This window comes from Armigeres subalbatus, chromosome 3, assembly GCF_024139115.2.
Source record: "Armigeres subalbatus isolate Guangzhou_Male chromosome 3, GZ_Asu_2, whole genome shotgun sequence".
In the NCBI taxonomy this organism is placed as follows: Eukaryota; Metazoa; Arthropoda; class Insecta; order Diptera; family Culicidae; genus Armigeres; species Armigeres subalbatus.
Window position 1 is genome coordinate 187,301,543 of NC_085141.1, and position 14,198 is coordinate 187,315,740.

General features: G+C 39.3%; 1 protein-coding gene across 1 annotated transcript; it reads left to right on the forward strand.

The window, feature by feature from the left end:
• The first annotated feature begins 665 nt into the window (after nt 1–665).
• On the forward strand, nt 666–3,713 carry LOC134220673 (maternal effect protein oskar). The gene is made up of 4 exons (XM_062699779.1): nt 666–1,062; nt 1,177–1,655; nt 1,756–1,852; nt 2,576–3,713. The coding sequence occupies exons 1-4, from the start codon at nt 681–683 to the stop codon at nt 3,055–3,057; spliced, it is 1,440 nt and encodes a 479-aa protein (XP_062555763.1). The 5' UTR covers nt 666–680; the 3' UTR covers nt 3,058–3,713.
• Nucleotides 3,714–14,198: the final 10,485 nt, after the last annotated feature.

Here is a 14,198-nt window from a genome sequence, read left to right on the forward strand (position 1 = left end):
TTCGATCGTTATCAAATTTAATAGTGATCAACTAGGCTGCGGAATAAAACTTGTTGCGAGAAAATCGGTTGAGGATTACTACACGAAAAGTTGTCTAATGTTTTGCTTAGATTTTGTGCACACACATACACACACACACATACACACGGACAGACAGGCATGTGTTCAGCTCATCGAGCTGAGTCAGTTGATATATAATATTATGGGTCTGAAAAGTTCGTTTTCGGAGTAAAATGATAGCCTTTCGGAACAACTTTGTTGTACGAGAAAAGCAACAATGCTGAAAAATATTTTACCTTGCCATACTCTACAAAAATGAAACTTTATAATCAAATTGAGTGACAATAAAGTAGAACCAAATTATTCCTTCTACAAAGTCATAATCTCCACATTAATATGTATACGATGCTCAAAAACGCCCTGACCCATCTTACCCCGTGACACATGATCCACCTAACCCTATGTATTATTTAAAAACTTGTGTCAAGGTGGACTAAGGCAGTAAAGAAATCCAACCGCGTAAAACGCGACCTCGGTGTAATGCAATATTTGTTAAATTCTTGAATTATTTCACCAGCTTTGGAAACAATAATCTCCGAAAATACTGATTTCTATGCCAACTATTGTCTTCCTCTCCATGTTTTCCAAATCACCGATATATGTACCCACACTCGAAAATCATGGTCAAGTTCAAGTGCCAGCTACCTATTGGTCAGCTCAAGCTGATCTATAAACTAGCCAACAAATGTTATATAAAACCGTACCTCTCTATTGTTCACTCTTTCATTCGAGACACATTTTTCTTTGCTGCCGGTCGATCAACAACCGCGCGAGATTGTTCTTTCGAAGCACAAAATTTTACCGCACGATTTCCTTCTAACGAAGAAGTACTTTTTGTTGTAGTGTGTGTTGAGAATAGAAGAAACATGGTGAAATCAGTGTGCAGTGAAGTCCACGATGAAATCGATTCTGTAGCCGGCAATCTAGAGGAAGCCACACCGATCCTAAAGAGCATAATCGTAACGCGGACCAAGGAGGGGGCAACAGTAGATGAAATCATTGGTAATTACCTGGTATTACTCAATTGATTATGAAGTTAGTGGTCAATGTGTTATCAAAATGTGATATTTTTCAACGGCGGTTATCGTTTTCTTTTACTACATTTTGCATGTTTAGATGACTACTACGACTTCACCGGAGAAAGTCTGCTATCTTTAGGGGGCACACGTGATGGAATAGCAAACATACTGCGGACAATCGAGGGCGTTTGGTCCATGTACAGGGAACCAAGCGGCCCGTTTCTTTGGTACTGCTCTTCACACAATACACAACATATCGCTGAAATGATTAAGAAACAGAAGTCGCCCCGCTTCAATAACCGACGGTACCAACCTCCGCAGCTCTCTCTCAGGACGCCTTACTCTGCTAGAACGGTAACAACTGTACCGACTGCACCGACAATGAACAATGCAAACGGACCTCGGGACAAATTCTACCAGGACAACATCAATTTTATCCCCAAACGAAGCGCATGGAACCGAACGCCACATCGCTCGATGGCCAGCCATCCGTATCTGCCTCCCCAAAGGCGGCAGCAGATACAGCAACAGATGAAACCTAAGAGGATGCAGCAGCACCAGTACTACTCCAACCCGGTAAATACATAACCTCATCAGAGCACATGGTCTTCCATGTGGAATTCGTTTGTATGTAGTATGCCTGACCATGTTCTCTATTCTCGTGTATTTGTTTTAGTTCTATTGTGGACCAAAATTCTGTGGTATGCAGATGATCGGTGACGACTTCTTCCTCTCGTTAGCCCGATGGGAATTGGAATTCCAGTTTGACCCAGGTAAGTTATTTTCATTGCTTCGAAATATTGTACAACAAATTGTATCAAATTATAATGGGAATCCAGCTTAGGAAGTTTGCTCGACTACATTTTTTTTCTGAATAGTACTTGGTACTTAGTTGAAATATATAAAAAAAGGCTCAATGAATACTGAAAATAGCATAGCTTAGCATATCGGACAGCATACTATCCTGGGTTGGCTGTTGGTAGGGACGTTAGATACGCCAGAAAACAGCCTTGGCTTGGCATGCTCAATGAATACCGACAATGTCCACAAATAAGGGATAGTTTGATTGCCCAAAAATACAAACCTTCACAAAACAGCAACCTACACATTGATAATTTTTGGAATACAAAACCTAGTTTATTCGCGGAGCAGTAATGGTCCTCTCTCATTCGTTAGAAAAAGCCAAACGCAAATAATAATAATCAAAAATAAAAGAATGACGAATAAGCACTATAATGTATTGCATAAAAAACGACTAGATAATAGCTACTCAGATTACGATCAGATTTTGGCTTTATTTGAATAGGCTATAAGAACTCTCCATTTATCTCTGTATGTATTTCAGTGAAGCGCTAAATATTTGAACATAACAAGATTTGATTACATTGTAAAAATTATATAAATAATTCTCAAATGGAATTTGTAATTTCTAAGGTCAGCACAATTCGTTCAAATAATTGAACCATTTTTCTTTTTCATTTTTTCTATCGTTGCAGGACACACAATTCAGCAGAGTGGCCTTTGCGTTTCCGGTATGACAATAGCGGAAGCAGCGGATCGCATAATGAAGGCCACCTACATTCACGATCGGGTCATTATTAACCTAGGCGTCGTGGACATTCTACATGGTCACGAATTTGTCGACATGCAGCAGGATCTATTCCAGCTGAAGAAGAATCTGGAAATCCGTGGTGCGTCGGCTATACTCACCACGCTCTCGCCGCTGGCGAACAGCTCGCACATCCCGGGCATAACCGATAAGTTGCACAAGTTCAACGATCTGATCCGCAGGTATCACTGGGAACACATCGACCTCTGGCAGTGCTTCGTCAACGAACGAGGCAACACTTTGTACGAGTGCTTCCAACCGGCGCCCAGACAGGTTAGCGGAAGCAATAAACCACATGTGCTATGGAACAAGCTGGGTCGCCAACGTGTTCTCAAATTCATGAAAACTCAGTTAGGAAATTTAATCTAAAAACCTTGCAAGTAACTTAGGTTGAATTTTCAAATTAGCGTACTCTTATTTTTAATGTGTGTATGTGTAATTAGTTAGTGCAAAATGTTTGTCATGCTATTAATGTTAGAACACTTAGTTTAGCGTCATTGAGATTGTAAGACCGTAGTTATTGTTGCTTTATTCCTAGAAAACTATTCTAGACACCAATCCGGGGTCTCTAGAGCAGTTTCCTATGGCGAAGACTATTCATTTGATCTTTCATAACCCGGAAAGAAAGCATAACTGGATAGCCTTCGAGCAGGGCGGAGCCGTTTCAAATTATGTCGCAGGCGACTTACTCTTTGAAATGTTTCTGGCCAAATCTTCCTAGACTGGGAGACCGGTACCCAGTGGAAGTCAAGCGCAACAACGGTAACTTAGGCCTTTTCCCTGACTACAATATTCGTCACGTACTATGGTTTCAGAATTGAACATGAAATATTTGTAGTAGGGGATTAGATTCAACACTGTTAAACCAAATATTAGTGGCCAAGAATTTACAATACGTTAGATATATTTTTTAAAGCTCAAGTGATAATTTACCATACTAAAGGGGAAATATTTGTTCATAGAGAAGAGTGTTCATTTTGTGATGTTTGTATTTTGAATAAAATTTTTGTTATATGTTGTGTAAATGGGTTTATCTATCTTTGACCACCATGCTATTTTGGTAAATCAGAAAGGGCAGCAAAATTAAATTTCCATAAAGAATTAGGGATGTTCCATAAAAAATAGGAAATTGCCAATGAAGAAATCAGGGTAAAAGCAAGAAATAAATATAAAATTTCTATAAATAATGCAAAATTTCCAGAAACTATTGATAATTTTCCTAATACCAAAATTATTTCAAGGTTTTAGTGGAATAAAGTAGTGGAATTAAATGGAATAGTACAAAATCGTCATATAAAAAATAAGTTTCCATAAAACAAAAAAAAATTAGCCCTTTTAAAAAGTAAAAGTTAAGGGAACAATTTTTCATAAAGAAATCAAAAAGTTTAATTAAAAAAAAATACACTAAATTTCCATCAATAAATCAATAAACAAATAGAAATTTCCACAAAATATTTTTTTCCATAAAAAAAACTTTTAAAACTAGATTACGAGAGCAATAAAACATAAGAAAATAAAAAAGTAATAAAATTAATAACATTTTCCATATACAATAAACGTTTTTAAAGAAGAAGTTATCTATGGAAATCATGCTCTGTTTTATTGCTTTTTTATATTTCTTTATACAATTTTTTATTGCTCTCTATAAATTATTTTCTGGAAATTAATATTTTTTTATTTTTTTATATGTATTTCTGGAAATACATATTTTATAAAAAATATGTATTTTGAGGAAAATTTTGTAATTTTTTAATATTGAATTATTTAAGGAAGTTTTGTTATTTTTTCAATAAAACTTTTTGATATCTTTATGGAAAATTTCTTTTTTTATATTTAACTGCATTTTTTTTTCTTTTGAAAGTACTAGTTTATTTTTTTTGTGGAGAATTCTTAATTGCGTATGGAAATTTTGCATTATTTATGGAAAATTTATAATTATTTATTGCTTAGGTATACATAGTTCCAAAAGGATTTCGGATGGGACTTAAGCCGTCGCTGTATCCTTCTCTGGTAAGGGAAGATCCATAAAGTACGTCACGCAAAAATTGGCTATTTTCAACCCCCCTCTCCTCCCTTCGTCACGCTTTTTGTAACAAACCTCTAAAATTTTTGTATGGATCGTCACGCTACTCTGAACCCCCTCCCTAGAGACGTGACGTACTTTGTGGATGGCCCCTAATGTTGAAAATAGAATCGACCTAACCGTTCGTATTCATGGTTCAGCCTAACATAATGGTGTTTCAAGGGCAGGGATGCCAGACATACAGACATGTCTGTATTTATACAGACATTTTGTCTTGCATACAGACATCATACAGATTACAGACATTATACAGACTTTTGATTGAAGTTACAGACTTTTACAGACATTCGAAAACATTGGGCTGCCAATAGTTTCCTTTTGGGCTTTCCAATTAAACCATTCTGGGGTTTCAAACAAAATTATTATACGGATTTCGTAAGGATTTCTATAACGTTCCGAACAGTATCATTTTGGAATTCCGAGAGGCGCCTTTTAGGCTTCGGAACAGATTTTTTTAGAATTTCAAACGGAAAGATTTTTTTATTCCTTTCGAGAACCTAAAAAGACTCTATTCAGAAGTCCAAATTCAATCCATTCTGAAACCCAAAATGATCCCGTTCGAAAGCCCAAAAGGATTCCATTAGGGTGCCCAAAAGATATCCGTTCGTACGGATTTCCGAACAGAATTATGTGAACTTCCGAACGTAATCCTACTGAGTTTACTAACAGAATCCCTTCGAGTTTCTGAACGAAATTATTTTGGGCTTTCGGAAGGAATCACTCTGTTCTTCTCAAGTACAGTGAACGTTCGCTAGTTGGGTTTTTTCCAGTTGGGGCGCTTTTTAGTTGGGGGTTCGCTAATTGGGGCGAAACCCAATTAAAAAGCAGCTAAACGTCAGAATGTGATGTCAAATACGCGTTGACGTTTTGTTTCCGTGTTTGGCGGGATCGATATTTTCTGGCGCGTAAAATTTTCCTTTGTTCAATGTTAAAAGTAAACAACATTGACGCTTGTCAAAACGCCCCAATTAACGAACGGCATTCGCTAGTTGGGGTGAGGTCGTGCCCCAATTAGCGAACGATCACTGTATATCATTTTGGGCTTTCAAATAGAATTCTAATGGGATTCTGAACATAGTCATTCTACAATCCCGAACGGAATACTTTTGGTCTTCCGAACGAAATCCTTTTGGACTTTCTAAAGAAATACTTCTAGACTTTTGATTGGAGCGTTCTTGGCTTCTGAAAGGAATCTTTTTCTGCTTCTGAACAAGGGATTCTCATTAGAATACTTAAGGGATTTCCTACCGAAGCTCTAAAAGGATTTTGCTTCAAATAATTACTTTCTCTTGGTTTCTGAACGAAATAATTTGGGATTCTGGAAGGAATTCTTATATTTCTGAATTCTTTTGAGTTTCCGAACGGAACCTTGTTAGGCTGCTGAACGAAATTATTTTGGACTTTACTTTCAAACGGATTCATTTTAGACTTTTGAAAGGAATTCCGAGTGAATTTGAGATTTTTTCTCATTCTGTACAAGGGATATCCTTTTGGGATTCCGAAGTCTTGAAAGATTCCGTTTGGAAGCCAAATGTATTTTAATCGAAAGCGCAAAAAGAGTTCCGCTCGGAAGCCCAAAAAAGTTTGAAAGACGCAATGTTCTCCGTTTGTAAATTCAAAAGATGTCCGTTCCAAACGGAGTTATTCTTTGTGCCTCTCTTTCGAACCAAACTCTTTCGAACTTCCCAACGGAAGTTAGGAAATTGCGTAAATATTATCAATTTATGCTAAAGTAACAATAAACATATTGATAAGAACATTATTCATAGCTTTTTAGTGGAATATCTTTACTTGTCATAAGACGAGATAGTATTACATATTCCGTTTAATTCCATCACTTGTTTGTAAACAGTCACTTCAAGAATACGTATTTCGCCCTCAACAGCAACTTACTTGTCTTCAATATCTCGTACTTGACTCGACTAAGAGTTACACCGACTTTTTGATTATTGAAATCTTGATGTTCTACATTGTCAAAAGTGCATGGTTTTTGAATAATTTTCTTATTCCGGTACCTTTTAAACTCCATACGCTCCATACAGACAAATACAGACATTTTGCTGAGATTGATACAGACTTATAAAAATTGTATCTGGCATCCCTGTTCAAGGGACGAGTGCGGAACTTGGTGAACCCTTTAGGGCGACTTTTCGGCGAAAGATGATCATTTTTGTCATCCACGTAACCCTATATAGAGTCGGATCGAGTAATATTTTTTATGCCTGTCAATGACATATTGCAAAACATGAGAAAAAGTTTGTGCAGCGATATTTGCGTCGACCGGGTCAATGATACGCTGTCAGTCCAAGTTAGATAGCACTTCGGCAATACTACAATAATCCGCCTTACGAGTTTGAATATCTGTTCGGGTAGCTGGCTAATGCCTGCACGAAGCTAGACGAAGATCTTCAGGTGGTGCTAGTTTTAAGAAGTTTGCCAAATTCGTTTGATGCTTTGACGACAATGGAGAATCGTGCTGACGATGGGCTGTGTAACTGGTATGCCGGTACGTAGCTGTTCTGTACCCTATATTTGTGAACCATGCTTGCAAGGGAAGATGACAAGACGGGCAAGGCAGCCCCTTCCAAAGAAGGCCAATCAGAAGTATAAAGCAGCTACTAAACGCAATAAAAATGGGATTCGTTGATTACTCGCAGCAGCATAAAGCGTGGCATTTTATTGATTTATAGACTAACAAAGTTGTGTTGAATCTAGATGCTCGCTTCTTGCAGTCCAATGATAAAATTGAGGATGCAGTTGGTGATAACTATTATAGTATCTATATAACTTATTAAATATTCTCGACACCCTGGGCATAGTGTATCCATTGTACTTGCCAAACAAAATACATACTCATGCAAAGGCGGGCATAGAAAGCTTTCAACTAATAACTGAGGAAATGCTAATAGAATACTAAGGCTCTGTCTCATTTGGAGAATTAAACCGAAATTAAACTTAAAAGTGACATTCCAATAATTATCAAATAACCCTGCTCGCAGAGCAAGATTACTTTTGACAGATATCGAATCATTTTTCATCGATGTCTTATTGGAATTGCTGGCTAGCACCAGCCATTCTTATGACTGGGTGATTTTTTAATTTCCGAACTGTCACTTTTAAGTTTAATTCTCCAAATGAGACAGAGCCTAAGTTGAAAAGCCGGCCAAGTACCAGTTGGGATGAAGCAGAAGAAGAAGAAGAGAACTTATTATTGTTACGAAGACGGTCACGTTTCGGACTCTTAGGGTCTGTCTCAATTGGATAATTAAACTGAAATTAAACTTAAAAGTGACATTTCAATAATTATCAAATAACCCTGCCGGCAGAGCAAGATTACTTTTGACAGATATCGAATCATTTTCCATCGATGTCCTATTGGAATTGCTGGGTAGCACCAGCCATTCTTATTACGGGGTGATTTTTTAATTTTCGAACTGTCGCTTTTAAGTTTAATTCTCCAAATGAGACAGACCCTTAAACAGCAAACTCGTTATTTGCTTCGATTAGGCTTTAAGATTTGTTGTCTTCTACGTTAACTGTCCGTCTACTTGTATCAAAGGTAATTCGTGGTTGTGAATATCCTTATTCACTTAGGAACAAATTCTAGTTTACCACTTTAGAATATAAGATTTTAGGATAATAACTTTAGAATAATTGATTTAGATTTCGCGAATCGTATCTTCTCTCTTGACTATTCGTATTAGATAGCTATTTCTGCCAATTATTTTCCGTGACGTTTACTCTTGATGTTGTCAGTTTATCATTCGCCCGGATGATTTCAGGGATGAGCTAAAACCGTTCGCCGATGACGAGGGGTCTTTAATCGTTGCGCACATACCTGGACCCGTATTGCTTGTAGTTCTGTCATCAGCCATACAATCTTCACCTAGCACGTCCAAGACCGCCTGCTTAGTTACTGAACGAAGAGATACGCCTGCCTTCGATTTCACATCTGCACTCCGTATGCGCCCGTCTTTTCCAAGGTTCACCTACACCACTACTCTTCGTTCCCAGCTGTTCCTTCTTGCCTCATCCACCACTATAACCAAATCTCCCACTCGTACGGGCTTAGCTTCACCGAACCACTTCGACTGCCTTGCAATGGCCGGTAGATACTCGGTCCAGCATTACGCGCACATGTTTCCAGTTGGCATAAAGCGTTGGCTTCACTTCCACCGGATTAGCGACTGGCTGGCATACTCCATTCGAGCTAAGAAGCAGGAAATGGTTAGGTGTGAGCGCCTCACTCTCTGTGGAATCCAAGGTTAGATATGTAAGCGGCCGTGTGTTTACGATGGATTCAGCTTCTGCCAATGCGGTTTGAAAAGTTTCATCATCTGTGTTTCGCGATGTCTCCATGGCTGCCAATGCCAGTTTCACTGAGCGTACTAGCCGCTCTCATATACCTCCCATATGAGGAGCATAAGGCGGATTCATCTTCCACTGTGTGGCTGCGTTTGTGAAGGTTGAGCCAACTCTTGATTCAGCTTTCGAATTTCTTCGCGCAACTCCTTTCTTGCTCCATGGAAATTTAGTCTTTGATCAGAGTAGATCTCCAACGGTGAGCTATAAACCGACGAATGGCAAGTTTGCATGATTCAGTCGACAACGTAAAAGCTACCAGTGGACCAGTTTTAAATCCGATTCTCCATACCTTCCGTACAGCAGCCATCCTAGACGAGTTTTCACCGCCACAGGATAACTTCCGCTACTTCCACGAAGCTCCAACGTTGTCTTCAGCTTGGTCTTGTCAAGTACAATTAATATTCCCGGAGTAGCATCATCATTGTTCTCTTGTATGATGTTCTGTGCTATATGTGGTCGCTGTTTAGTAGGATGCGAGATCGATGTAGAATGGGATAATGGCAACGAAAGAGTAGCTAATATACTCGAAGTGACCGCAGGATCTGAATGTGGATTCACTTGGCCTACTTCGTCAATAGTTGCTGTTGTTGTTCCTGGGGCAGAATTCGTGATTGGTTTCAGCTGCGATGTGAGCCCAGTGGGTTTGTTGCCAGAATTGGCACTCATGGTCACAGCCTCGGTCACAGCCGGGTAATACTGGTGATCCAATCTTCAACTTTCTCCACTCCACGGTTGCAACGGTTACGAACACTAACTGCATCTCCATCGTCATCCAATTGGGTATGAATCAGATCGTACTTTCGTTGGATGTATTCCTTCTCCAAGGCAAATATCTCCCTGATGGCCTTGTCTCTCCGTTCTAGTTCCAAACGCAACGTCATCTCTTGAATAGCTTGTTCCTGTTTTCCTCGCTCTGCCTGCATCTTCTCCTGTGGCCGCTTCTCCTCGACTAGGCGTTGCACCTCCAACTGTATGCGTGCTTCCCGTATACTTGCTGAAGTCGATACTGTAGAGGCTGGTGGATCGGGAACAGAACACGCTGTGCATCTAAAGCTATCTGAAGTGGAACCAACAATCGCATCCGTCGCACTGGACCATTTTGCGATCTGCATGGTTTGGTTCGTTACACACGATGCATTGGTTTTGTTCAATAGTTTTGAAGAGTGTGAAAATTTGATGCGTGGTTTCGAAGATCCCGTGAATGACAGCTTGTATGAAGATGATCGTGGGAGTGAAGCGATTTGCATGCATGATGATGGTACACCTCTTCGTTCAACAAGGTCAACGAAAGAAGTTTAATTTGACCGTTTTGATACGAAGAGCACAGTGATCCATTGTTAAGAAAGGGAGCCTCGAAACTATCGGGAACCGTTTTCTTCTTATTGGCATTATATCCCCACACTGGGACAGGCCGCCTCGCAGCTTAGTGTTCATTAAGCACTTCCACAGTTATTAACTGCGAGCTTTCTATGCCAAGTTACCATTTTTGCATTCGTATATCATGAGGCTTATGTTTATAAGAGATCTGCTGGCTGAATAATTGAGACAACAAAAGTGGGATTTGTTTTCAAATTTCTAGAACAAAGTGTACTATTTTATCAGTTTTTCTTAATCAGGAGACAATCTTAAGCTAATTTCTGAAAGAAAATCAAAATCGTCAAAAACTTACATGGGACTCTTATGTGAATCCAGGCAGTATTATAGTCACCTTTACAACCTCGTGCTTCTTGAGTCTCACTGAGTACATACATTTTGTTATTAATACGGCAAAATAAGCTTATGTGGAGCATATAAAAAAATAATTCAAATATACAAAATATTTATAAAAAAGTTAGTTATGGTTGGCTATTTTTTATGCACCGGTTCAATTTGCTCCGGTGTACCTTAAACAGATTCAATTCTAGTTATTCAGCTTGCAACGTGTGGGCTCCATACCACGCTGCATGTGTCCAGTATGGAACGCACGAGTGCGTAATAAAGCACGCTCAAGCAGTATTGGTTGCGAAATTCATTAGCAATGCGCATTATGAACCCAAGGTTCCTATTCGCTTTGGCAACAATGCTCAAATATTGACTTTGAAACGTTAATTTTTTAATCTAGAATTACTCCTAAATTCTTAACTTCAGAGACTCTGGCCAGTGGCGCACTATCAATACTGTATGGGAATTCAATGACATCTTTCTTCTGACTAAAAGTAATTACGGTAAATTTTGATACACTACCAATCAAATTACGTGAACACCATGATACAAATAAATCTATCAAACGCTGTAATTGTAGTCAATCGTCAATGCAACTTATTAAGAGGTACAATTTCAAGTCATCAGAGTATACAAGTTTACAGCCACTTGGAAGCAAACAACACACATCGTTAAGAAATATCGAAAATAATAGAGACTCTAGATTACTTCCCTGTGGGACTCCTGAATTGTCACAGAAAACATATGACTCAGTGGTACCTATCCTTACAGATAATTTACGGTCCCTTAAGTAGGATTGTAGCCATTGAACAATTTCGTTAGACACACCTAAACGATCTAATTTAGCTAATAAAATCCGATGATCGATCCTGTCGAACGCAGCTTTAAGATCTGTATAGACTGCATCAATTTGTGCGCCTGCATCCATTCCGGTAATGCAGAACGATGTGAATTCCAGTAGATTTGTACTCGTCGAACGTCCAGCAAAAAATCCATGCTGCTCTACAGCGGTGTAAGGCTTCAATTTTTGGAAAAGTACCGCTCCCATCAGGATTTCAAATAGTTTAGATCCGGCGCAAAGAGATGTTATACCTCGGTAGTTCACCTTTCTTGTAAACCGGAAACATGTATGATCGCTTCCTGCATTCAGGAAACTTTCGGCATCTCAATGAGAGGTTAATTATAGCACGTAGCCGTCGACACAACACTCCAGCACACTACTTCACTATGATCGATGAAATGCCATCTGGTCCTAATACATATGAAGATTTCATATCACATAGAGCATCAAAGATGTCTTTCTCGGAGAAAGTAACGGAATTCAGAGTGATAATATTTTCAGGAACATCTTCTAAAGCTGCCTCAACGAGCTGATCCGACGCACTATCTGTGTTGAACATTCTGGAAAAGTGATCAGCAAAAAGGTTACATTTTGCCTCAGATGAGTTGGAACTGCTTTCACCAAGAAACATGCTAGTTGGAAGACCTTGCTCACTTCGTTTCCTTTGTCAAGCAGTAGGTCATCGGAAGGATTCTTGTCTTCAGCAAGAGTGGAAGAAGCCCGAAAAAGAAGTACAGTGTGCTTCATACGCTGCCGTTGTTTCTGGGAATGAAAATAAGCAGCAATCGTCGGAAACCTCGGATGAGGACTTCTTCGAAGTTCCAGAAGAAAATCCGAAATCAGAAAACCAGAGGCAGTCGCTGATTCGTGGAAACACACATCCGGGGGAAAACAATCGAAGGAAGAAAGACGATGTTACTTTGGAGGAGGTGGCAATCGCCATAAAGGAAGCTTTGGCTTATCTACAAGCGACGCAGCGGCGGGCTCTGGTTCAAGTACCGGTTCAACAACACACCCGCAAAGAAATGCGTTCGTAGATCATATTCAAATATACTATATTACCAATATGGTCTACTCTGGCTGATGAAAGACACCACAGTAGCACCGCGGTGTCGCAAAAGGTAAGTAATGTAGTGAAGAGACATTCCGAGGGGTGTTTAAACGTGTGAGGGAGCGTCCACAAATTACGTAACGCTTTGAGGGGGAGGGGGGTTGGCCAAAGTGTGACGATCCATACAAAATTTTCAAACGTTTCATACAAAAAGTGTGACATGCCCAATTTTTGCGTTACGTAATTAATGGATCTTCCCTGATGCAATATGCAGTATGATATTTCAAAATAATATGCTACAAATCATCCTATGATCCCATTTTGATTTCTGAGTTCAAAAATAAATTTTCGAAAAATGTGATTCAAATAGTTAAAAAATGTTAAATTAGTGTAATTTTTGCAATCATCGCACCCCTTGGATATCGTTTTCAGGCGTTAGTTGCCTTTTGCGACGCAAGGTGGTGTGAGTGTGCTGTCCGTTGCCTAATGTATGGAGAATAACGAAGTGGACTATATTGTTAATATACTATATTTGTCATATTATTAATTATATTTGATGTTACATTTATATAATTTCTTTTGTTCACGGCACAGAGTTTGAATGAAACAGCTGAGCCTAATAAATAAAGACAATGAAAAAAAAAAGATACATATGAAGCAAGAGTGGCGAGACGAGCTCGGTGGTCTAGTGGCTACCGCTTCTGCCTTATAAGCAGGAGGCCGTGGATTCAATTCCAGGCTCGTCCCTTTCCTACTTTGTATTTCTATCTTAGTTCTTTGTGTGTGTTCACGTTCTACCAAAACGATTCCTACTGTTATAACCTTCCATACAATCCCAAAACCTCCCGTGGCACCTATGAGAGGTCGTAGAGTTCTCTGCATCTTTCTTAAGTAGGTGTCCAACTAACCATCCTTCCCCTTCCTCAGCATTCGCAAGGACGTGGCCAGGACAGATCTCGACTATTGGAGAGTGCAATGCTTCCATCTAAGAGATAGTGATTAGTCCAAAATCAATATCTGTGGTAACGGATGGAAGTAATGCTACTCTTATACAATAGTCTTGGCTTGTACCACCTACGAATTTGTGCGAATTGCTCAATGCTAATGCTAATGCTAATGCTAATGCTAATGCTAATGCTAATGCTAATGCTAATATGAAGCAAGAGTGGCTCAAGGTTTCACTCAACGGTACCACGGCATACAAACAAGGCAGGCACAGCACGAAGCTGAAGGATATACGTTGACGGATTAGTCTACGAACTCTGCGCGATGAGGAAGAGTGATGGCAGCACTGAACCATTCAGCATCGCGCGCGCATTCATCAGTGTGAACGTAGCTGACAGTGTGAATGAAACAGAACAAATAAAGTCTGTTAACTCAATCTGTACAATCGTGTTTCATGTTTCAACTGTTTGCTCTTTCTTTTCCTGGCTAATATAGCACCTGTCTCATAGAGCGTGTAGAGATTC